The 26,510-nt window shown below is 42.2% G+C and overlaps 2 protein-coding genes across 5 annotated transcripts in view; both read right to left on the bottom strand.

The window, feature by feature from the left end:
* The window catches only part of LOC119182883 (pleckstrin homology domain-containing family G member 5), a 759,199-nt gene that overhangs the window by 355,583 nt on the left and 377,106 nt on the right, over positions 1 to 26,510 (bottom strand). The window lies entirely within an intron of this gene.
* LOC142803796 (uncharacterized) lies at positions 8,106 to 26,472 on the bottom strand. 2 transcript variants are annotated; one of them, XM_075889868.1, is made up of 9 exons: positions 26,329 to 26,472; positions 25,677 to 25,774; positions 25,293 to 25,475; positions 21,957 to 22,041; positions 16,185 to 16,334; positions 15,888 to 16,100; positions 12,477 to 12,651; positions 10,959 to 11,035; positions 8,106 to 8,403 (listed from the first exon to the last, which is right to left on the bottom strand). In XM_075889868.1, exons 1-9 carry the CDS (start codon positions 26,470 to 26,472, stop codon positions 8,128 to 8,130), a joined length of 1,401 nt encoding a protein of 466 aa, XP_075745983.1. In that variant the 3' UTR covers positions 8,106 to 8,127. The 2 variants fall into 2 exon arrangements, with proteins under 2 accessions (XP_075745983.1, XP_075745982.1); XM_075889867.1 differs by having other exon boundaries at positions 15,888 to 16,334.

Here is a 26,510-nt window from a genome sequence, read left to right as displayed (position 1 = left end):
ACACTTTAGTAAAGGGCTCCGCAAATTCAAGCCGCGTAAGATTTTTTAACGTGCATTTAATTATGAGTACCTAACTGGGGCTCAGGCAAAAATTTGCTTCGGCGAAGACACTCCCATCATCTAGAGTGGGCACCGAGCAGGCAAGTGAGGTCGAGTGTAGTTTAGTGCTGAATATACAACGATGAAAATGATTTTCGGGATGGGTAGGGGCCTGGTGGGCCTGCCAGTGGCGTAGCCAGGGGCATCCCAGTCCAAATGCAACCGCCTTGGCCTGGACCGAAACTACGTGTCAGCAGCCAAGCCCCGTAACGCTTTCAGGCACAGTCTTTATCAAACTCTTTGACGAAAATTGGCGCCGAACAAAAACTTTCGCAAGTAATGTTTGTCCGATGACAAGAAAGAAACAAAACTATGCCTGCCAGTTCGTAACTGTAATGGCTCTTTTCGATGATCTTTGCATCTAGTACTTCAGGAGTCTCAGAAACGTTTACGGAGACGATTTTGAGCTTTTTTATTTACCAAAATAAGATACGGTAAAAATAGTTCTTGCCATTTCTTAGATATGGCAAGAATTTCCAACACTGACTTCAAGATGCAGTTCAAACCGTATATCCCATGTTCTTCTTATATAATTCTCATTCATCGGAGAACATTTTAACCAAGGCCCTTGAAACTTCAACACGATTGTAGCAATACACAGCGACATCATCAAGTAGGCTATAACACAAGGTACCACAATAGCATACATGACAACTCGGCCGTATAATTCCAGAAATCACGAAATCAAAAAAGGTATACATATATATGGCCAAGGAAAACGAGCGCATATGACTGTGCTGTCATGAACAATGCCGTATCGATTACAGCAAAGAATAGAAGATAATACCTCTGATATTGAGTTTAAAGAACACATGCAGTGGCTGATCAAAACGCCGAAATATTTTCGCCTTTACGCACAGATAAATTGTTCTCGATACGGAAAAGCGCATATCAAGCTATAAGTCTTCCTCTCTTACTGCATGGCATTTTTTTTTTTGCCTATGATGTGTTACAACATTCTAGTATTATTGTGCTGGCTGGTTTGTAAACTACCACAAAAAAGAAAGAGATAAATATAGAAAGTTAAATTATATAGGAAACAGGGGGAGACTTTCTGCACATGTAACTGCAGTGAGCCGGCTCAGCACATGGATATTAAACTAAACAGCATACCGACCGACTGTGACCAGCCGACCAACCGACCAACCTACCCACCCCCACCGAGTGACTAACTGACTGACATATTGATCGATTGATCGTTTGAAAGATTGATTGATTGAACAAAAGTGTCTCTCGGGAGAGGAATCAGTTTAACGGTAGGCAATCAGCGCTATCAACACAGGAGTTCATCGAAACACATTTGTTTCACAAACAAAAAGAACAGTGACAGCAGCAGCGCAGCTCTGATAGCCAGCATCTAACTGCTTGCACAAAAAGCCTAACAGACGATCTGAAAGTCTGCAAGCGCAAATTTCAATGACGCAGCTTTTCCCGATTAGAGAAATGCGCGTCCTAAGTGGCAGGTGCCGATTAAGCAAAGTAAAAAAAAAGCTGAATATGCACGTTTCGCATGATAAAAGATGATGATATTTTCCTTCTTTCATTCCTTCTTCAAGAGAACTAAACAAAATACCGATTGTTTCGTGGGTTTGCATGCTCTACGGCAACTGCGACCGGCATGAAGTTATACTCGCCTTTCAATTTCCTCAACAACTGTTGTTTAGTTCTTTTCGACACCACTGGCCATGCAGTTTTCTGCTCTTATACAGGCATGACTTCGTGCTAAACTTTTAACCTTACTTCAGGTTTTTTTGGTGCATACACGTGTAAAGTATTCGTTGGTTCTTCATATAGCCAGCATAAGTAACACCTCTGGTTCCATCTCCAAAACAAAGGACGTACTCCAGAGTTCCGGCGTTTGACACTAACTCTCCACCCCCCCCCCCCCCGCCCCGCCGCGGTAGTCTAGTGGCTAAGGTACTCGGCTGCTGACCCGCAGGTCGCGGGTTCAAATCCCGGCTGCGGCGGCTGCATTTCCGATGGAGGCGGAAATGTCGAGGCCCGTGTGCTCAGATTTGGGTGCACGTTAAAGAACCCCAGGTGGTCAAAATTTCCGGAACCCTCCACTACGGCGTCTCTCATAATCATATGGTGGTTTTGGGACGTTAAACCCCACAAATCAATCAAATCAATCAATCACCCCCCCCCCCCCCACAAAAAAAAACTGCCCTCTCGTTGGTCTTACTTTATACAGCACCCATAAATCAGAACGGCAGAAGAGCTGCTGTGGTGATACAGGTCTGTAGTGTCTTCCCACGTTTGGACAATGATAAGACCAAAGAATATGCGCAGGACGCCGCACAAACAAAAACAAAACAAAAAATGGGGGCAGGGGGAGGGGAGGGGGACTTAAGGGTATCGACTTAAGCAAGGTCGTCGGTCTTGTTTCAAGAGCTGCGTGAATACATTGACGCACTCGCATGTCAGGCTCCATGTGCCTCATAAATGAGGCTATTTACACACAAAGCGTCGCTTTTGTTGATAAGTCGTCTCTCCACACGCATATATATATATATATATATATATATATATATATATATATATATATATATATATATATATATATATATATATATATATATATATATATATATATATATATATATCAGCACGAGATGAAATGACCATGAAAGCTATATCACAAATCTGAGACTGGTGCGATGTGAGTAAAACATATTGTATGATATATCGATATATTGACATAATGACGACAAGAACAGCCAGTGAATCAGGCGTCAAACGTTTTTTACTATTCAGAACTCACGCGTAAACACTCACATAAAACAGAGGCCTATAATGCACACAGGACCGCGTTATAAAAGTGTATCTTCAATGCCACCTCGAAGAACTTCGGTGTGCTGGAACATATCGATATCACGAACAAATTTCGCGCCTCAGCTTCGTGTAAACGCGGCCATCGTCATCCGGAAGCCAGCGCCACCATGTCGCGTGGTCAGTCCCGGCGACTCAGTCCCTGCCACACGTCGCCTCTGCATACACGCGAGTTGGAGGTCAGCGCAGCGGATTTCTTGTCAGATATGTCCATCGCGGATTGTGTTCATGCAGACACAGTCGGTAGGCATATATAAGCGGCGAATTATTCCGTTTTTATAGGGGCGAATCTCTTTATAGCGACAACCGTTTGTCCCTCATAGCAGTTGTAGTATGTAACAAGTATAACATTTTGACCTCCAAGGTGGTGCCGGCGAGAGATTTCTTCTGTGCGTTGTTCAACAATAAAAAATAGTGCTCAATGTACATGTAAATGGCTGCTAATGGAGAATAAGAGACTGGAGCATTCGGCTTTTACTTAACGCGCATGCTGCGATCCCCATTAGCAGCCATTGGCATGTACATTGAGCACTATCTGACAAGAAAGGGTTGCTGCGTTATACTCGCTAGGTGTACCCTCCTTAGTTTTAGAAATGTTTAGCGAGCGTTGAGCTGCAGTGCTATGAATACAATGAACTAGTATATACCATGAAGTCGAGGTGGTTGAAGGTGGGAAGTAGACCCGAAGCGCAAGCCGTAAGAAAGTGTGCGTGTGCCACCTCTCGTTAAGTTCTTGGAATGTCCTTTGGAATGGTGGTGCTTCTATATGGGGAATATATGATGAAAAAATGTGAGATGGTGGCACTTGTAGTGTTGAATAGATGGACGAACGGACACACAGACAGATGCATGGATGGATGCATGAACGGACGCAGGGGTGGATGCATGGACGAACGCAGGGATGGGACGCACGAACAGACGCACGCACTGACGGGCGGATGGACGCATGGATGGTCACACAGACGGACGCATGGACGAACGGAAGCAAGAACGAATGGACGGATGAATGCTTCGACCCACTCTCCATTATTCACTCCGTGGATATGCTGCCATTTCTTTTGTTTATACACGTTACCCTCCTGCGCCTTTGCAATTTTGCCTCCCCAACTCTTTGGAGGGTATTAATAGTAGACTTGCGTCCGGTCAAACTCACTGCCTTCCTCCTCTCTCTCTGTCTTCAACAGCCGCCTAGTTCAGCATTATGTGTTTTTTTCACACACCTTAACCTTTCGTATAAGTTGTCTTTACAGGCTAAGGTGAGCTATTGACTTTGCTAAACAAAAAAGTCTCCCGGAATAAGAAATATATTGAATAGGAGCATCAATCACTTTCGTTAGCTTTTTTTTTTCGCGTGTAAGTGTACTCGTATTGGTAATTTATAAAAATAAAGCTACAATGAAGACGCCGAAACAATTGTCCTATATAAAATTCATTAGCTTAGATTGATAAATATGAGCCCTGTGTTGAAAATGTCGAATGCAGGTCATTATGAATTTCCCAAGGAATAAACAGCAATAAAAGGAATAATCTAGAGTAATTATCCCTCGTCCCGTCCAGAAAGGGTAAATATCTGTAGCCAGAGTTAGCAAAATTTTAAAATGTGAAAGCGAAGACACATCTTTTCGGAATATCTTCGCCACATTTTGTTGCTTGAGATATTCTCCCCAGAACAGAAAGCCTTCTGCCATCATGAGTAGGGTAACTCTCTCTACAGTATGTCCCGATGCATTCTTTTTTTTTTCACTTTTCAGAAGTCCGGGTTTCTAACCCGCTTATGTGGGCAGTATTGTGACTACGAGTAGCTTTCGTCGTGCACCCAAGGCGTCTACCCTCGGACGTCCACCTAGAAACGATATTGACTTTGGAGATGAAAGGCTCATTGAGAGCGAGACTGGAAGCGTTCATCTCCAAATAGTGTTGCTGCTTTAAAGGTACGCGTCGACTTTCTTTACTGTCTTTTTCTTTTTTGCAAACATTGTCGTAGCTGAGGAATCGGGCGAATGTATATCTGTCTCTTTCGTGTGTTCACATTAAAAACCTATAGCTCTCAACTTCTATCTCCTTCCCTTTGTTTAACCGTGGCGCCGGTTGAATACGGCCACAGTAGGAGTGTCGAATGCAGCAGCGCCTTCCACACCGACAACGAAACAATAGCAACGAAAGCCTCGTGTTCTCTGTGTTCAGACACGGATGTCATTATGTCGTGAGTTTCGCTTCAACACAAGTTCGTATTGCACGCCTGGTTTCTGTTTTTTTCTTCTTCTATATTTCTACTGACTTGTCCTAATCAATAACGGAACACAAACCCAGCGATATTCAAAGCAATGTCACAACCCGCCCTGCTTTTCACCAAAAAGAGATTGAGTGTCGGGAGGGGAAAGTGACAAATGTTAATTATATACTAGAAAGTACGACACAAGCAATTTTGCGAGGGGTGAGTGGGAGGGTAAAGAAAGGAGTGTCTAACCAAATGCAGGTACATATACACATGCAAAACTGAAAACTTATTGGGAGAAAGTTGAACACTCCCTCACCCTGACTACGATGGAGGCGGAAATGTCTTAGGCCCGTGTGCTCAGATTTGGGTGCACGTTAAAGAACCCCAAAAGGTCGAAATTTCCGGAGTTCTCTACTACGGCGTCTCTCATAATCATATGGTGGTTTTGGGACGTTGAACCCCACAAATCAATCAATCACCCTGACTACACCACTTGCTACTAGAGATGTTCGCCTCGGTGATATTCAGGATTAGGCTATAGCTTCTGTAATTTTAGATTGATAACTGTCGTACATAGAATGGTCACACTGACAATCAGTTACATAGCACACATACACGAGTATACACTAAAATAAACGTTCAGCGCCAATAAATCGGTATTTCCTCTCGTGCCACCGTATTCTCGAATTTTCTTTCTTAACTATTCTTTGTACAGGTACGCTCGTCGACACACGTACAATTCTGCGTTAAAACAAGAACACGAAAGACTGCATTTTTGATGAAGTGGCATGGAATTGTCACGGATAATATAATATTTATCAGCTGGATTCTAACCAGGGCATTGTCTCAAACACACGTTTTCGGATACACATAGGACTACTGTTACAAATCAAAGTGAAAGCAAAGACAATGTAATATATTTGGCAGTGTACGAACTTCGAGCATACGAACAGAACATCAATTTCCGTGCTTCTTCAAATATTTCGAACAAGATCGCTGTGATTTAAAAACTTTAGCAGGCTGTAACCCAGGGAAACCAAGTCCATGCTGGCTAGTTATTTTATTTCTCTCTCTCTTTGAACTACATATACCCAAACACCAGTGTATAGGCATAATACCAGATTCTAGCATCTGGTTAACCCCCATGCCCTTCTTTTCTTTTACTCTCTCTCGCTCTCTCTCATCTTCAAGTTCACTTGCTTACGCTTTCGCGGAATACACTCCTACAACGCGCGATATAAAGCAAGCAAACAAACTGAAACAAAAAAGGCGGCTTGAGCTTTCAGCGAATACAACAACATCTTTTGCACATTGAAGTTGCATTTGGTGCTACTGAAACACCGTCAAACCCCTTGAACACACCTCACTGATAATTTCTGTATGGTCGCCTTTAATCGCATAATCAGGTAGAAAGCTTGCCACAGCTTCATTGTACACGATAAGTAATCTGGTCACATGCGTCGGCAGTTATGAGGTAGTTGAGTGCCAGCGTTTCTGATAAGCGAGCAAATCCTATTCACCGCCCTCACTGCAGGCGAGCAGTCGTGCCAATAAAATTAGGAGCAAAACAAAACCGGACGTATAGCTCGCCATACACAGCGCGACTTGCAATGCACATTATCGAACGGCGGGTGAAAGGAACGTGTGAGATCATGCAGCGATTCTTTTATTACAGCACTGCATGTCGAGAATGAATAGCTGCAATGTACAGATTAGACTCGCTTTCTCACCACTTTTCTCTTCGGTTCTAATTGTTTATTTTGCCTGCACTGATCAATCGCGCATTGCTAGCATTGAACATTGTCTTATGTGTGCGTGTTGCATAATTCCTTCCCTCGCTTTCTTTTCTTTTTTTTTCCTGCGTATCTGCGTCCTGGGTCAGCACAGCTCTTTCTGTGCATTTCTCAGGTCGCAGTCCATGGGCCTCCTCAAAGCCACTTTCTGGTTGTGAGGCATAGTGGAAGGTCCACCGCAGTGCACTCTAAAAAGTAAAGGAGGAAAAGGGGGGTCGAGGTTACTCCTTTAGAGGAGTAACTGACTTGCCACACCCATTGCACCATTTCGGGAGTAACTGCGACGGGAGGAACCGTTACTCCCCAATTTCAGTTGCTCTTTCAGAGAGTAACTGACTGGAGCAACTGATGCTCTGTCACTACTCCCATGGGAGCAATGGTTACTCTTGCTCAATACTCCTCAAAGGTGTAACGGATAGTCTTATTTGATACTCCCACAGGAGTGACGGTTACTCTTTCCCAATACTCCTGAAAGGAGGAACAGATAGTCTTCTTTAATACTCTCAGGGGAGCAACAGTTCTCTTTGCAATTACACCGCATGAGAGCATCCATTGCTCCCTTCCTAAACTCCTCAAGGAGGAACGGATGCTCTTGGTCAATGCTCCTATGGGAGTGACACTCTTTCCAATGGAGGAACAGATAGTCCTTTTCAATACTCCCAGGGGAGTGATGGTTACTCTTTAGAAGGAGCAATGGATACTCTCTGTCAATGCTCCTATGGGAGTGACGCTTAGTCCTTCCGTATGCCCCTGATGGAGTAACAGATAGTCTTTATCAATACTCCCCGGGGAGCGATGGTTATTCTTTACAAGGAGTAATATGCTCTGTGAATACTCTCACAGGAGTAACACTTGCTCTCTCTGAGTGCTCTTAATTGGAGCAATTGTTACTCTTTCCCATTAGTCCCGCAGGGAAGAATGGATATTCCACGCCAATGAGAGCGATGGTTACTCTTTCACAACGTTCCTCATCAGAGTCGCATGCAGTTGCTCATGATCGATGTCTCTCAATGTAGTTCATTACTTGTGCGAGTGCTCTTTAAGAAACCAGCCGTCAAGCTCTCCCAGCGGCAAATGAAAAAAAGTTTTCAAGAACATGATTTTCATTAGGTTGCGCCATGTCTGGCACAGAGGCTCCAGGAGAGATAAGAAATCCACATCTATTCGTTCAAAAAACTTTATTCATTAATGGCTCAGGGTGGTCAGTGTTACGCTGACTAGTGGTGTTGGCCGTAGGCCACTCTTCACTTTAAGAGCGCGGGATAGAACGTCAAACGTTCGTTGAGCTTTTTTATCAAAAACTATATTGGTAGCCCAGTATAGTGCCATCTGGGTGGAAATTGCTGCCAAGAGGCTCTTCTCTGCAATTTCGATGTCCTCCAGCCTCACAGCAAATGCATCAGATGTCAACACATTTCCCATGAATGTGACTGTGGGCACGTAGTGCGTCTTTGTGGGGTCCTACAAAAATAAAAAAGCACACTTCAACAAAAAACTTGTTGCTTCATTATTACAACAGCTCCTTTATGTAGGAACAGATAAAACGTAATGTTTTACGGCACACTGACAAATAAATGAAACTGAAATTAATTTGCAAAGCATGCTTCCAAACTAGAAGGAACATTCTTAATAATTCATAAAGCATTCGCACTAAGGCTACAGGCTTATCCACAGTTTAGTGACTGGTCTTGTTTACACACAACCCAATAATTCGTTCTGAAAAAAAAAAAAAGAAAAAGGTGTGATTCCACGTAAGATTGAACAAACCATGGCTGGTCGACCTCTTAAATTTTTTTCAGAATTTTATATTGTTGTTTGATCAGTGGAAAGAAGAGATCCGCAATTGGTTTTGCTGTAAAAAAAATTGTTCGAAGCACAGTAAATTAATAATGACGGAGAGGTGGGGTGCCACGCTTACTTGCTCTGCTGCTTTTTTCGAATTTGGCAATCAGTTACGCAAAATATAACAAAGCTACATGACTCCAATTTGTTTGGCTATATATAGGGGTACTGGCACATACAATCATATTTAGATTGTCTTTTAGAACTGCATTATCGAACTGCATTAGAACTCCATTTAGAACTGCATTATCGATGAAAATGTTATTGTAAGAGATTCCATTGAAGGCATAAAAAAATTGAGCAGGCATGGCATGCTAGCATGACAACAGAAACAACCCACAAGTAAACTGAGTGCGATAAGACCATGCAGTTTCTGGCCTAGGTGCCCTTAATTTGCAAAAACCTTGCACAAAAAACACTTTAGAACTATGTGAGCTAACACATGGCAGTGAATTGAAAAAAAAGATTGACTATATATATCAAGAACTACAAAATTATGCCTAAAAAGGAATATGCCATCAACAAAGCTAATAGTAAAGAAAAAAAGAGTTCATTATTGGCTGCCTACCCTGGAGTCTGCACAAGCGTATGTAAACCTATAAGGGGAGCCTATTTATGAAAAAAAATTAATCAAAATTAAAAATGGGCAGAAGTGCATAAAGCATGCATTCTCAAATCATGACAGGGAATCAGCCACTGTTCCTCAAATGAAAAGTATGCAAACCTCTACGTACCACCAGATCAACAAGTAATCTGGGCTTAGAGCCTAACAGGGAAACTTAATAAAAATTAGAGAAATACTGAACAAAAATTGGAAAACTGACTAAAATTCGTGATTATAATCAGAAGATGTGACTGTTCTGATAAACAGTTGATTTCCCATATTTTTGAACAGTTGCCTGTATTTTTCATGAATTGTCAACCCGTGGCGTCTGTGTGCGAGTGGAAACCATGCCATCACATTCGCCGAGAAACATGCAGGGCGCACGAGTTCCTGTCCTCTTCTCTCACTCTTTCCCAAAAGCACTGATGCTTTGCCTAGCTACTTGGCCTCGGCGGGGAGAACTGTTTGCAACCGCTGCTGTTCATACCGGTTCTAGGAACCGCAGGGGGAGATGAGCGAGTAGAGGGCCCGCATTGTTAGTGTGCCCATCTCGGGTGGGTATGACGTCACGAAACATCACCTCCTGTAGTGAACGGCGTGGCTGCTGGATGCGGTAGTAGTTTGTTAAAAACGCATTAAATTCATTATTTCCCTGTAGTTTCTGCCTGGAATGAAGGTTGTCCCGATCACTTTGAGGACCCCACTTCCAATTTGATTGAATATCTTGGTGGCCAAAAATTTGTTCAGTATCCCTTTAAGGACCATGTACCATACCATGAAACAGGAAATGGTTGGTAAAACATTAAGCTATTAGAAAACACCAGATTGGGTGAGACAGTCGGGTACTGCAGGTTGAAAGAAATAAACTTGGTGCGGCCATACAAAGAGTAAAACAAACAACTGGGGGCAAGAGAAGCAGAATGAATGCAAAAAAAAAAAGAGGAAAAGCCGAGAAGGCAGGGAATCACCTAGAGCGACAGAATTAGGGAGCTCACAGGGATGAAACTGAATCGGCTTGCTCAAGAAAGGGTAAATTGGAGATAATTTTAGAGCGGTCTTCATTCTGCAGAAGACACAAAAATAGGCTGGGGATGACGACGGTGGCACAGATGCCGTGCTTACATAGCATTACACAGGTTCTAAGATCTATGCTTATGGTGACACGAATAAAAACCATATCATGGCTCGCGATACACAACATCACATCACTGAATGCATCCTTAAGCCAGTTCGGGCTGCATAAAAAATCAACGTGCCCACTCTGGTCAGCTTGGAGTGCCAGTTCATGGCATTTCAAACAGTGGAGATACCGATTCATTGAATCCTATAAAAACAATGCAAAGAGTGGCTGACAGTGATGTAGCCTCCGAGCGGGCTACATTATGGCGGGCTTCTACTGTACTGGGTAACCTATGCATAAATGGTACGTGAAAGTCGTCTTGGACATGGCTGGTTGAAAGGCTTTTCAACAATTCACTTGCAAAAGATATAGCAAACATTTATCACAGATGGCAACTTCACAACTGCAGTTCACAGGGAAAGTAATATACAAACTATGAATTATACTCACAAATTTGCAGATGAAAGCATCCATTCTTTCCTTCACCATTGCCGGAAGGACACAAATAGCAGCAGTGAGCATCACCTCTGAAAAAACCGTGAGTTGCACTGTTTCAAAAAGTACTTAAATGCAAAAGCTACAAGCTGGATTCAAACTGCCATTTTAGCAACTCACTAGAAACATAGAGGCTGTAATGGTGTACATGACTGACTATCTTTTATGGGGTAGTCATGGTAACTACACTCAAACTTAGGAAGTATGCAGGGTCACCCAGCCAAGCGAAATTCACAGTCACGTGCACCACAGACCAGCTGGATACCTAATGTGAAGTGAGAAGGAGTAGACGTGCTTACTTACATCTACATTACTACACAACTAGTTTGTGTATTGCTATGGTGTTTAAGCAGCAGAACCTAATTCCCATTGGGGATAGCACTGCAAGACATAATATAACAAAATTTTTATCGTACCTTTAGAAGATGCAGTTTACATCTTCGTGCTTTCAGATGTGAAAAAAATTTTGGCACGAATTTTAATCCTTGCCATTGCCAAATGTAGAATGCACAGAAATAAATTGAAAACTCAAGAAAAGTATTGGAAAACACAGTGGCACCCATCTTGCCTGCTACGACCCCTTTAAAAAGACTAAAGAAATCACTTTGAACTGTATGTAAGAATGTTAAATTACCTTTTTTTATTAGTGGAGGTAGGCATTTTGTGAAATGGGAGTATTGAATTCATTCATGCAAAAATCCCATTGCAGTTTAGAAATTTTCAAAAACCGACCTCTAGTAATATTTGAGAAGAAATGAAATTCACCCACATTCAGCCGCGATACTAAAACACGGAAGAGCGTCACTGCCCTACTTCGTCAAGAATAAGTGAGCATCATTATATCGACCACCAACCAACTTCGTTGTGTGGGCGTGCAGGCTGTGCTTGCAATTAAACGCACATGGCACACAACAAATACAGAACTTTGCCTCTTCTGTAATCTTTGTTTCCAACATTCTGGTCTTTTGCTTGTGCTCATCTGTGCTTCAGTTTTGGTTCCATCATTGAACAAAACTTATTTTCTTAAATTTTATTTTATTGGTTTGAGCACAGAATGAACTGTATTTCAACCTAGCTTTAGCTGAGAAGTTCAAGCAGTGGTGAATGTATTGCACAAATAGAGGCAGTTTAAGATCTTCAGCAGCTGAGATATTTAAGCAATTTTTATTGCTTCTGTACATGAGCTCTTGAAATAAATTTATCTCTGTAATAGCTACCTGTAATCACGTCGTTGGCACTTAATGCCAGTTTCTAGGAGTGTGACATTGCATTTTCAAAACAAGTGCATATAGTGATAGACTAATCGAACGCATGCTCTGAGTCAACCAATGTAGAACTGTGCAAACAAATCTTGCCTAATACATTCAATTTTACAGCACCCAATTTGCTTGACGTAAAATCGGAAGAATGGCGCTACTGGAAGCTAGATACAAAGAAAGGTGGTAATGTTAGCGTAGAAATGTTTGAAATTACCCTCGGATGCATCTTCAGAGGCATCGACAAGAACAGCATCGAGGTCTTCCAGAAACTTTTGCATGTGACGTTTCTGTCTGGCTATTTTTACTATTTTTCCTGAAGCAGGCCCCAAGAATTCTTCCAGTTTCTCCATTATGGGCACTTTGGTAAGCAACCTGAATTCCAGCTGCACCTATAAAATTTTCATAAGGCATTTTAATGACGGTAAACCCTATAGACTTACTTGCATCTGCGGTACAACATTGCACAAGGTCACAGCACTGCAAAACGTGTAGTCAGGTTCACGATTACAGTAATATGAATAAAAATGCTGAAGATGATGTTAATCAGTTTTATGGGCTCTTGCAATGTGGCAAGACGGTTACTGTTACAAAAACAAAAATGGACAACCACACATTTGTAGCACCAAGCTACAAAAAAACTTTCATGGATTCCTCAACATTTCCATGGACAGAACAAAGCTTTCATCCTAAAAGATACACGAGGATTTCGGTTGAGCTTCGTGCTACAAATGCATAATATCTTTCCCTTTTAAGGAGTTGCAGAAGTGCTCAGATACGTGTGCAGTTAAAAAATATTAGGAAATGAGACTGTGCACCAGGTTATGAAAAAGGCTTTGAAGCATCATTTTCATACCTTGCAACAGTTTTCTGAAATGGGACATACTTTCTAAGTTTTGGATTTGCAGTGCCATCCACAGCACCATGGTGCTATGGATGTGAGATAAACTGCTAGCGAATGCATTTGAGCTGAGTATATTTATGGTTCCTTGGAACATACCAGACATTTGTTATTAGTGTGCTCAACTAACCTTGTTACTGTCTAAATTTTCTTTCTTTCTGCCGGTCTTCTTAATACCAGCTTTTTGTTAATTTTTCAAAAAGGCAAACAAAGCCACTTTCAAATACAGTTGAACCCCTTTATAAGAAATTTGTACTGAGGAGCAACTCTTGTCTTTTTATGCGGTGTTTCTTATAAGCATGGGTATCACTTATGCATTTTCTTATCAACACCTATTTCAATGTAGACACACTGCTGTCTCTTATACCAATTTCTATTTTAAATCAGTGTCTTTTATAAAAAGGTTCGACCTACTCCTACCAAGCACAAAAGGGCAATTTTGAAATAAAATGCGGAGGTTACTATCTGCCAGTTTCACAAGTAAAGTACATAGCAGGACATAATCTTCGTAAGTCCTGCCAAGGAATTCGATGCATTGAAGCAGCAAGTGACGAAATAAGCTGTTTAGCAAACAGATTACTCATTCCTGCCGCTTGGTCAATATAGCTATTGAAAATCTAGATGTTAGTAGCTTGTCGCTATGATGTAATATGAGTGACTATAGCCAAAAGTGCAGAGACAAAGGGATGTACATCAGTGACGCACCACCAGTTGTGTCATAAAACAAGTATACTATAAAATTTTAATATAAGCAAGGACAACTGCAGACTTACTGCAAAACCTTCAAAAATACTTTATGCTGCTCTGTACAGCAAGCCAAATTAACATAAATTATCAAAGCATGCACCTTGCCAATTTTGGCACACATTCGCTTTCCCCTGAATGGGTGTGCTGCATGCACTTTAGTTGTTCTTTTACAGCCTCAAAATGAATCACATAATGCCAATAAAATAGCATAAATTTACCATGTTTCTGTGGATGATGCCACTCTAACCTTCCACAGTTTAATTTGAATTTCCATTTGTCAACTAGATTGTGGCTGAGTGTGGCAATGCATGTACTAGAGAATAGCTTTAAGATGAGCTGGCACAGGAGCCATTTTTTTAGACAACTGCTTTCAAAGTCACTATTGCAGGGCATTCGGCCATCTCCTACAAACCACAATGACACAAAACAATGCCAACAGTGATATGTTGTAGCTACCAAACATTGGCAAATAAGGCGACAATCTCGCAAAGGTATCGTGAAGTAGTGATCACTTTGGCTGCCGTAGCACTAGACTTTCTACGGTATTACACCAGGCACTCGAACAACTGACTGATTGTCATGAGTAAATGCACCAGGCAATGTTGCAAGTTTTATTTGACCCTTTTACTGTCACTAATGTACCAGTAAGTTCATCTTGCATTCACAAATTAGTGCTGAAGCACTAAATTGGCCTATTTGGCATAATCCTAGTGATTCCACGATTTCTTGAATCAATATACAAGACTATCAACAAAAGCACATAGATACTTCTTAGCATGGTTTCCATTATGTTGCCATGGCATGATGAACGTTATTTATAATTTTCCCCCGACATATATTTGACGTTTACTTGAGTTTCCCTCAACATATGTTTGAACACATAACCATAGGCCTGCACATGGAAAGCGGGTCACAGGGGCCAGCCTAGCTCACCTAGTCACCTAAGGGAAGGGGGAGCAAAAAATCTTCCCCATACGTAGACTTAGTAGGGTTGAGGGCCACTGCAATGAACCTTTGGCCCCCTTTATGGGGAACCCTGTAAACGCCTATGCATTCACGTTTCAGTCAACAAAAATGTTATTAGTAAATGACAAATGTGGATTCTGGAACGTGACAACTAAAATAACTATATTTGCTGGAAATGCAAATTACCCCAAACTAAAACGCGACAGGCGACTGAAAAATTCTCCAAACAAATCGGCAGAAAAAGAAGCCCGAATCCTCCTGTTATAAGCAGAACTGGCAACTCTAGATTACAAATCCAAGAGTTGCTCTGCTATCTGCCAAAGGTTTGCAGTTGTTGCTTCGTCTTTTATATTCTCTTTGTGCGACTTCTATATTGCGTCAAGTTCAGAGGCACTCTCCATTGCTTCTTTGATGAACTGAAATATTACTCAAACACTGCTTTCACTCGCTTCATGCTATCAGTAGTAGAAAGGATGTTGTATCCCCTTTCTGCCCCATCTTGACGTCACAACAAGCGATTTCTGTGTTTCGAGCTTCCCTGATATTCCCTAAACAAGCAGACTCTCGGGTTGTGTGTTGGACAGAACCACGCAACAGTAAAAGCAATAAGTGTAAGCAATGAAATAAACCATACAGCTCAGCAATGCTAAATTATTTTCATTTTTCCTGTTTTTTCACATCTTAGGTGTACTTTTTACACTTTAATCAAAAATGTACATTAGGGTTTTACTGCATTCTTGTTCAAGCCATTGTACATATGCATCATGTTAGCATAAAGTGAACAATTCAAACAGTCAGTAAATAACATTTCAATAGTTTATATCAAATAAACTGCAGAATAAAAATTTTGAAAAGCTTGATGAACTAATAAAATACTTAGAACAACTGTACAACAAATAATTGCAAAACAAACATCTCAAGAATGGATGGATGTGGCCGAAACAGCAGAGCATGCTATTTCCCTGGGCACTTTTTAGCCACTTTCGATTCATGAATGCACACTGAAAAACTTACGATGGAGCCGATTAAAAGAGCAGGGTACTTCTTAATGATGTCATCAACAGATGGGCTGTCTTGGGACACCCACTCCCTTCTGCTTGGCAAAGTTCTGCTCATACAGTCCTCAATATAGGCCATGTCGGGCCTGGCCTTTGCAACTTCTTTCGTCATTGCCAAAACGTGACCAGCAATGGTCTCGGCATCTTCTGCGTCAGCCAAGACAGCTGCCTGAAAGCACAGATAAATTTTGTTGGCCAGATGGCAAAGACAAACCTGATGTCTGCAGGGCTGTGCAAAATTTGAAATACGTACACTAGGCCTCTCAGTGCGCCGAGGAGCAGTGCACTCGTCCTCTGTAGGCTTCTTCTTCCGCGGAATTCTTTCTGTGTTCTCCTTTGTTAATGCCTTCATTTTCTTCCTTTCATATTTGGCTTTAAATCTTAGAGCTTCTCGCCATGAATCCTGTAAAGCACGAGAGAGTTACTAAATATGTTATTTAAATAGGTAACTGCAATCATGTGATCATGGATCGCCTCACACACAAAAGTATGACTGGCAACAAGTACAAGGAATGAGTGCCACTGCAGCAGCTGTCATCACAGTTTGGTTGAGTGAGATCACATAATAAAAGTATTTCGGAAAGTTGTTATTGATTCATCCCTTTTCTTTTGAAAATAAACATTGCTCTAATCAATAACTTATAACAGAAAATATGAAAAAAGAAATTTACCTCCCCGGCACTTCTGTTCTGCTTTTGTTTTTATTTTTTCTGACCCCACAAGGGTACTTATTGAGCTTAAAGGGAAACTACACTGAATGTTCTGCTTGTAACTTCATTACTGCAGTTTAAGTGATTAATAATGAGAATAGATGGTGATGATGCCAAGAAAAGTATAGATGATGGTATTAAAAGTAATTGTAATGTAAATGTGACAAAAGAAAAGTGGACGAAAAGATACCTTGCCACTGGCAGGTACCGGCCCAAAGGCCTTTGAATAATGCGTCCGATGCTCTACCACTGAGCCACAGTGGTGGTCATCCCCCCATCCACCTTATGGGTATACTATATGTGTATTTAAACGTGGGAGGGTCAGTCAGTGTTGCCCATTGCCACTACAATGAGTGTGGAACACTCTTCGATCCGTGCCGGTGGCAAGTTATTTTTTCGTTCACTTTTATTAACATTTACATTACAGTTACTTCTGATAGCATTCCCTATACTTTCCTTGGCGTTGTTGTCTGTTAGTTCTTGGAATAATCTGTTTACAAAAAAAATGAGCCCTTAAGTTTACACTTCTTTCCTTCATTTCTGCAGTTTGTAGCTTTGTGTCTGGACATCCCAAAATTGAATCATTAATGCTCAAATGCATTGTATAAATAATGCTAGCATCACTGAATTAGAACAATTTTATGTCAGTTCAAAATGCTCCCCTAAATACCAACAAGCAACCAGTGTCCGAGAAAGAGAGAGTGCGAGATAATGTGCATTTAAGCCATGGTGTTGTTCTCAGTTATAAAAACTGGGCCCCATGTGTGATAAACAATGAAACGATGCCAGTGCTAAATATGTGCCCCCTTCCCCCCAGAAAAATAAAAAGAGCAATCCTGGCCGAAGCAACAACTACCACATTGAGAGCAGCGTGACAAGACAGCGTGGGGAGGTGACAAAAAATAGTCCTTGCCAGATTTCAGTTGGTGTATTGTGCACGCGGGCACTGCATGACATCTTGTGATGTTGACAATACTCGCTTTTCTTTCGAAACATCACATGGAGCTCTGTCTCTGTCATATTAGTGGTGATGTTGCGAGTTGATGCAAACTCAGATGCGCACTCTTGCTTACTTTGAAATTAAATTAAAATATTTTAACGGCAACATTTCTCGCTAATAATCACTAAGAAGTGCTCACGCATGCAGGACTATCGCACACATGCACCTGAGTTTCAAAATTTGGTCTCGGGGGTATTTTAGGCGCATAATTATAACTTCCAACACTATGTCTGCTCTGAAATCGGATTCTAGTGCACAAAATATTTTCAAATAGCTTATGCCAGAACATGATTATTGTGTTAGAGCATATTTAAGGGGAGACGTGGCAATGGGAATCGTAATTTGGTCAAAATGTTCAGTTTTTCAATTATTCTTTTCTGCAATCCTGAGACCATGTGTCACATCATAGTGTGATTTTAGACCCAAATAAGCAGTAAAAGTTGAGAAACAAGCATTTCACTAGTGGGATGTCGTCAAAAAAAGCTATGTGAAAATTGGGCATAGCAAGATGCAAATTTGAAGCTCTCCCTTGGCACAGTGCCACCATATTGGCATCATAAAGAGGACAAATTGGAGCTCTAGATAGCCACAAAGATGCATTTCTCCAATGAAAAATAAAGCCAGTTTCCTTCAGAGTTCCATTCTATCAACTTCTAGCTCCAAAATCTTTGGGCTCCATTTTCTCAGCTTTCAATTTTTTGAGCAGTTGCTGTCAGTCATCCCTATGCCATTTCACAACAAATTAAGCTATAGCCATTCCGTTTTTTGCACTTAGATTCTCAAACATGGGTGAGTGCGGTAAAGCTGTCCATATTTGTGTACACATCATACGGACTTTTCTAATTGGCTTTTTATAAAAGTTGTTGGTAAGACAATATGTCTGGGACATTAAAAAAATTTGTGTGCTTATTTAAATATTAAAAATAAACCAATAGCATTATGGCACAAAATGAAGCCTTGTGAATATCCTTATGCAAAAATTTTGACAAGCTTATGTCTAATTAGCTAATTAATATTGGGATGACAATGAGAGTCTATCAAGTGTTGTAACTCAAGAGGTACATTAGATAGCTCAAAACCGATTCCAGTTATGATATCAGCACAACAAATGACATCTGCATGCCGAATTTCATCCCTTTGGCCTCATAAATAAAGATAATTTTCATTGCCACGTCCCTTAAAAGGGCTGTGACAACAATTTTGAAGTGCAGTTATTTTTTTTTTTGCAATAGCTTTCTGGTGGCCAATTATTCATACCACAGTCCATTGATTGCTGCAGTTCACAACACATAAGTAGTGTGCTTATTGTCAGCTAGTTGCACCTTCAGTTTGAAAGAGCTAAGAGAACGACAAGCCGCCGGATGCAACTAACACCATCTAGCATGTGAAATGGCACACACATAGGTCGGCAAAGATGAAGAGCTCACATACGCTCACTCATGAAATATATTTTGCCCTTGGGACTCGCTCGGACTCAGAGACACCAAAACTCAGACTAGCGCTGTTTATCAGTCTCAGTGAGCCAGTGAGTCCATTTGCATGCAATTGACTTCCTTGAACTTTGTGTCAATGCTGTTTACCACTAATATCTCGTGTGCTCTGTGCCTTACTTGACACCTTTCGATCTCGTTCCTTGAAATATGAAATATTAGCGATCGCAACTCGGTGAGAATATTTTTATTGAAAGAGATGACTCACGTGAAATATTTTTATCGAAAATTTCTAGGAATCCCCACTGCCTGTTGACTTTTCGATAGCTCACACCTCTGATCAATAAATATTGAGCTGGCGTGCAAATGCTGGTGCTTTGAAGTACTATGTGCGAGTATAGGCCTTATGCAAAATCGCTGCCATCTGTCCGCCGTTGTGTGCATAGCAGCTATGTTAGAGGCTCCACATGGCGCAGTACACACAGGCTCACGTGTGTTTACGTAGACGTATCGACGAGAGGCGTGTATTGGCCCATAATCGCAATGGCAACGTATTGCTGCGTCTCTTGCAGCACACATAGAGGAACTCTGAGTGCTGAAGAGAAAAAGGTAAGCCGTAAACTTTGCCCCTTGTTTTTTTTTTTTTTTTCCCCAAGCTGATGGTTTTTTTAGCATGAGCTCCGGCTACTGCTCTCGAAAATACGTGTTTGCATTCTCCTTTCTATGCAAGTAAGACGAGCCATAGCATTTGCATTCGTGTTCCCGAAAATTGTTGCGTGCCAAGGTAAGGCAGTTTTTGTAATGTTCTCGCTAGCAACCATTTACCAAGTGACGGAGAAGCTTATGTTACACGCTGAAGTCACCTTTATGCAATTAACTTCATCACAGCTAATTGCGTGTGCCTATATTTCGTTGATGTGTTTTGTTTATTATGTTTGGGTAACGGCACATGCTCAATTAGAAGCAAGTGCATGCCATCGGTTAGTGGGATGACTTGCGCATGACTGCGTACATTTTTCAAGCATGCGATGTGCTCAGCACATGCAATGAAACGTAGGCACACACAATTAGCTGTGATAAAGTTCGTTGCATGAAGGTGGCTTCTGCATAAGTGTATGAGTCGCCTTAACTTGGTAAACAGCTGCTAGCGGAAACATTGCAAAAACTGCCTTGCTTTGGCATGCAACAATTTATGGGAACACGAATACAAATGCTATTGCACGTCTTACTTGCATAGAAAGGAGAATGCAAACACGTATTTTCGAGAGCAGTAGCCGGAGCTCATGCTAAAAAAACCATCAGCTTGGGGAAAAAAAAAAAAAAAACAAGGGGCAAAGTTTACGGCTTACCTTTTTCTCTTCAGCACTCAGAGTTCCTCTATGTGTGCTGCAAGAGACGCAGCAATACGTTGCCATTGCGATTATGGGCCAATACACGCCTCATGTCGATATGCCTTACATATACATACGTCTATGTAAACAAACCTTCTTTCAAATTTTTTTGGGACATGTGCTAAATGTGCATATATTTACAGCAACCAAAGGAATAAAGCCAGTTGATAGTTTGCGCTCTTTCCGTTTACGCTTTTTTACTTCCTGTGTTTGTTCGATTGTATGTGCAACATTACAAACCACAGACATGCACCAACTCGCCCAGCAAGAAGTTGTTCTTAGTACTGGGATGTTCCTTTTTTCTTTCTGCACTTCACCACTAAATGAAAAGCAGCCACTGTGGTGCGGTGAGCACAGTTTGAATATGTTCTACTTTTTAGTGCTCACTGAAAAACACAGTGCATACACACTAAGCCCTTGTGGTGCCACAGGCACACATATGGGCTGTTGCACCCCATCACCCATAAGCAAGCACAAATTATTGTTTTAGCATATTGCGGGACTTTTTTCCCTATAGCAGGTGTTCTCTCTTCTGTGAAGACATGAACGGCACCATATCAGGAGATCAAAAACGAAGCACTGATGCAAGATAGCTGCTATAGAGCACCTTCATTTAGCGACCAAAAGAGGAAAACTAAGCTGTTCCATGCACCTCAACTTTTTTGTTGAAGGGACACCACCTTTTAAAGATTAAGATGGAAGAAAAACAAGACAAAGCTCACAACACCTAAGCGAAATCACCACAGCCATGTTGTTTGGCATGTTGGCGTTCCTTACACTGCTCCTCATTACTCACTAAACCGAATGACACTGCTTGGTTGTTCCCTTTGTAAACGGAATGACCTGCAGGCTCACAACACATGTTCAACATCACCTGCTGCACCACGACTCAGCTAACTAGAAAAAAAGAATGGTGCAGCACATGCACTTTACATGCTGTCTTGCAGCGCACAAGCATTTTTGGACTGCGAACAATGCTCTTAGTGATAATGCATCGTCACATATGAAGCTCTCCCTTAGTTTCATGGAGGTATTTAATGACCGAAAACGTAGTGGATTCTGACTTCTTGGTAGACTCACTTGATGGTGTGAAGGCAGTGCAGCTTTCTAACATTACCTTTCCTCACATCATGAATACGTATTCATGTAATAAAGTGCCGTTGCTATTTTTTAATTTTTACTTTTTTAATGAAAATGCAATGATTCCAATCAGAAGCAAAGTTAAGCCTGCAGATTTATCATCACACAGGGACCTTGAGGGCGAGCAGCATTTCACTATTGAATGTTGCATCGGCTAATCATGTGTAACTGCCTGTCCCAATTTAGAATAATGGCTTATAGAACAGGAGGAGCCATGTTCAATTCTGAAATTCTTGCAGAAGCTATCTTTTTATTGTCAATGACTGATTTCGCTTCACTGTTGGTCCTTAAAAGCAGGCATTTATTAGACAAGCTTTTCAGTGCAATCAATTCTGCAATAATATGTGAACTCACATAGCCAGTCCCCGCTACATCAGCCAAGTTAGGAAATCTGGTGATCAAAGCCCGTGCTGCCTCTGTGTACAATTTCCCAGGGTACCTAGCAGGAAAAAATATTTACAAAAGCAAGAATGTAAGTTACTCACTAGCAGACCAAAGCTTTATCGAGAGATCGATAAAGAAGAGTATGAGGGCAAGAGCCCCTTTGATATGCAAAGAATAAAAATCGCAACAGTTACAATTGCAATGGCATTGCATTTCTAGAAAATAGGTTGCCTTTAGCCAAGTTTCTTTGTGGGTAATAACTGCAGAAAGTATGGCTAGAACAAAACATCAGAAAGGCATTTTTGGATAAGTAATTGATTGATATCTGACGTTTAACGTCCCAAAATCACCATATGATTATGAGATACGCTGTAGTAAAGGGTTCCCGAAATTTCGACCACCTGGGGTTCTTAACGTGCACCGAAATCTGAGTACACGAGCCTCCTGCATTTTCGCTTCCATCGAAAATGCAGCCGCCGCAGCCGGAATTCCATCCTGCGACCTGCGGGTCAGCAGCCGAGTACCTTAGCCACTAGACCACCATGGCGGGGCATTTTCAGATAAGTAGAAATCCAGTGTATGTACAGTTGACTCCCGATAATTCGAAGTCGCTTAATTGGAATTTTCGGTTAATTAGAAGTCAAGAGGTGTTCCCGTCAGTTTTGTATGCAACACCATAGAAAAAAATGCTCAATAATTCGAAGTTGAAAGCCCACAAGATTGGTTAAATAGAAGTTATTTTTTAATCTAGAGCCTCGAGGCAACCGTTAGTTTCAATAAAATGCGCAATTTTTCAAGTGCCAGAACAACTACCGCACTGCTGTCGTCACCATCGTAGCTGTCCGCAGCGCACTGTTGTGGACATCGTCGTTGTGCGCAGGGCCACAGTGCATGAAGCGGCAAGATTGTTCAGTCAGCACCGGCGTGTCGAACGTCGAGCTATCCCTTTCACTGTCAGTCTTGTTCTCTCGTCTCTGCTTGTGTTTCGTTGACTGTGTCAGCTGCGCGTCGCAAGTTATTTCCTCGTGTTCGGCTGGCCACGACGTTGAATAATGGCAAAACGCGGCTCGTACCGAACACTTGATCTGGCGATGAAAGAAGTCCTGAAAGAAGTAGAGCAGGGAGGCCTTGCCAAGCAAGACATTGCACGGAAGTACGGCATTAAGCCTAACATGCTCTCGAATTTTATAAAAAACAAGCAATCAATAATGGATGCTTTTGCAAATTACAAGTTTAAAATGTCACGGAAGCGAATGCGCACCGGCGCCTACCCGGATTTGGAGAAGGCGCTGCTGATTTGGATCAGAGAGGCACGCAACAACAAACTTCCTCTCAGTGGTGAGGTCATTCCAGCGAAAGCCTCATCTCTTGCGTTAATGTTGGACATCAACGACTTCGCTGCATCGGACGGATGACTGACGCGCTTCAAACAGCGCCATGACCCGATTTTCAAGAGCGTGTGTGGAGAGAAGGCGTCAGTCGACCAGGAAACATTTGCAGCATGGAAAGCAGAGAATCTTCGCGGGTACCTTGAGGAGTATCAGCCGGAAGACATCTTTATCGCAGACGAGACTGTGCTTTTTTATCGGTTGCTACCAGACAAGACTGACGTTTAAAGACGACGACTGTGCTGGCGATAAACGTAGTAAGGAAAGGGTGTCTGTTATGATTGCCGCAAACATGACTGGCACTGAACGATGTCGCCTTCTTGTGATCGGGAAGGCCGCTAAGCCTAGGTGCTTTAAAGGCGTCAGGACCCTTCCTGTCGACTATGCTTCTAACAGAAAGACGTGGATGACGTCCGACATTTTCAGGGACTGGATAAGGAAACTGGATCGGAAGTTCGCATCATCGAACTGCAAGGTGTTGTTCCTTGTCGACCAATGCAGTGCCCACATGGACGTACCAGCCTTGAGTGCCATCCATCTTGCGTACTTGCCCGCAAACATGACATCTGTGTTGCAGCCCATGGACCAGGGCATAATCAAAAATGTGAATGTCCTGTACAGGAAGCATCTCATCGAGCGCATGATTCTGTGCATGGATAAGTCCTCGCAATACGAGGCGAGTTTAATTAGTGCCATCCACATGCTAGCGCGAGCGTGGGGCTGCGTGAAGAATGAGACCATCGCCAACTGCTTCAGGGCCTGTGGTTTCGTGGCAAATTCTTCGGGAGAGGCTTCTTGTCCGCCGGTGGAAATGCGAAGCGAGCTTGACGACAGCATTGTTGACGCCGCTCTCGGTGACAGCAGCTTTGACGTCGTCCTCGGTGACCCCTGCTTTGAAGATTATGTCGCCGTGGACAGCACAGTCAAAACGTGCGGTGCACTGACGGACAGCGAGATTGTGCAGATTGTTCGGCCCCACGAAAGCGTTCATCAAAGCGACGACGAAGATGACATTGAAAGCAAGCCACAACCGAAGGCTGCCGATGTAGCTGCGGGCCTCGCTCTCGCGCAGCGGTTTTTCACTTGGGAGAACAACGCTAAAGAAGCACTTGGGCACATCTACGCCTTCCAAAACCTGCTTTCCACTGCTAGATTCGGCAAACAGAAGCAGACGAAGATGACCGACTACTTTTCGTAAAGAACTGCCGGCTTTGAACCTAATAAAGATGCCATGTTTTTGTGATTTCTGCCTAATTGGAAGTTCGTTTAATTCGAAGTTTTTTGCGGTTCTCGGGAACTTCGTATTAACAAGAGTCGACTGTACCAACAATGCAACAGGCATTGAAAGGCATCATAGAAGCATCTATATTGTTCGTATACCTGTTGTTGGGTCTTATACAAAGTTTTCAAGAGTCATCACAGTTTTCTGTGCTGGCTACCACAAGCAGGCTGAAACCATGATCTTTTAGCTCATTAAAGAATGTCAGTACAGATATGGAGGGGGCACTGGCACTACTTTGATGCCACTGTTTTCTACTCCTTGCATTTGAGCGAGACTTTATGCAGCATTCCAACCAGCTGGTACCTTGAAGATAGTGACCACAATGATGTAAACAAAAACAATATATATTTAATCACGGGAGGAAACAAGTGGGCATTGTGACTACTCCATGGTTTGTCACCAAGGGGTCATGCTTCATTGAAGCTTCCTTCAGCTGCACAGATGGCACTATGACATGTCAGATATTTTTTCTAGCATTTGAGTGCTTTTTCTGCAATTTTTTTTGTTTATTCACCATGGATGTCCCCCCCCCCTTTTTTTTTAACCCACGAGAGCGGGTAAAAGATGAATGTGAAGAAAAGTTTCAAAGCACTTTCAAACAGGATATTGCACAGTATCTACGTAAATATTACTCACATGTCGTATAAGTACAAGTCATGGTGAAGCCACTGTAGTACTCGAGAGCGACCTACGAAGTACTGCCCTGGCTGGTGGCATTTTACCATCCAGGCAATGTCTGGTGGTACATCTGGGAGGCAGTATGCACCGGTCCGTGCTGGCTGTGACGGCTGTGCAGACTCTTCCAGAACATCTGCTATCCTGTAATAGCAACACAGAAACTGCATTTTGTCAAGCTGTTATGAAAAACCACCTCACCCTTTTTTTGTTACAACTACCAAGCTAAGAGGCTTATCCAATTGAGAGGTCTGTTTTAAATGAAAACTTTAGCCACCGTTTTTCTCAAAGCAGTGTGCAACAAGCAGCTTGTAAGTGTATTGCTAAAGATGCAAAACTACTCACCGGACTTGGCTGGTCAGTCGGACTTTTATTCTCGATTTATTTTCGATCACGTCCACTTCTGTAATGTCGACAAAAACGTCGAAGTCTTCGTCGAAACGCTGGAAAAATAAGAATGCCAGAACTCAGAAGGGCACTACATAACACACGGATAAAAAATTTGGAAGTGTCATGGTTGCAATGTTGGCCAACAAAGACCTGCTGTTGCCACAAGCATTCGTGCTATTTACATGTCCCGAATTCCCGCCACAGCAAGTGAAAAGCGCAACATTTAACTGTATTTAATAAACACACTAAATAAATTTGACTACTGCCAGCGTCGGCTACACATACACGTGCAGCCTCGCTAGATGCCGAACACTACTGGAATCGACACCTAGCGCGATCTCGAAGTAGGATTCCCTACTCAACAAAAATACCTTCCACGTTTTCTACGATTAAAGAAGTGAGGGGTAAATTCGGTGCAGCAATGATTGTCATCGAGGCTTAAATTGGGCGAAATTTAGCAATAACATGTAACTTAGCGCTGTCGGGTTTTTCTATAGAATGGACGAAGCAAAAAGATGCAACACAAAGCTACAGTAATCGATGACAAACGCTGTGGCAACCACTGCAGCACGACGACTGTAGAAATATATAGAAAGGAAGGACTCACCGTCAAGCCTATGGCAGAGGCGTCAACTTCTGAGAACATGTCCAACCCTTTCAAGTGTTCAATTAAATCCCGCCCCGTCCACGGCTCGTCGAAAGCGACGGCGACATTTCTGTCGCCGTATGTAACGAGGCACTTCGATTGCATGGGGCGACAGCGGCGCAAGACAAAGAATCGTTTTTAAG

Source organism: Rhipicephalus microplus, chromosome 3, assembly GCF_043290135.1.
Source record: "Rhipicephalus microplus isolate Deutch F79 chromosome 3, USDA_Rmic, whole genome shotgun sequence".
Taxonomy (NCBI): Eukaryota; Metazoa; Arthropoda; class Arachnida; order Ixodida; family Ixodidae; genus Rhipicephalus; species Rhipicephalus microplus.
The sequence above is the reverse complement of the archived record's forward strand: the minus strand, read 5'-3'. Positions and strand labels throughout refer to the sequence as shown.

What these genes read in the sequence shown, in the direction of transcription:
- LOC142803796 (XM_075889867.1), bottom strand. Translation starts at nt 26,472, where the DNA reads ATGCAATCGAAGTGCCTCGTTACATACGGCGACAGAAATGTCGCCGTC. An exon ending in CGACTGACCAGCCAAGTCCG is followed by an intron (nt 25,476 to 25,676) that starts GTGAGTAGTTTT and finishes TTGCTATTACAG; the next exon opens with GATAGCAGATGTTCTGGAAG. An exon ending in CTCTTTTAATCGGCTCCATC is followed by an intron (nt 12,652 to 15,887) that starts GTAAGTTTTTCA and finishes AAAATTTTATAG; the next exon opens with GTGCAGCTGGAATTCAGGTT.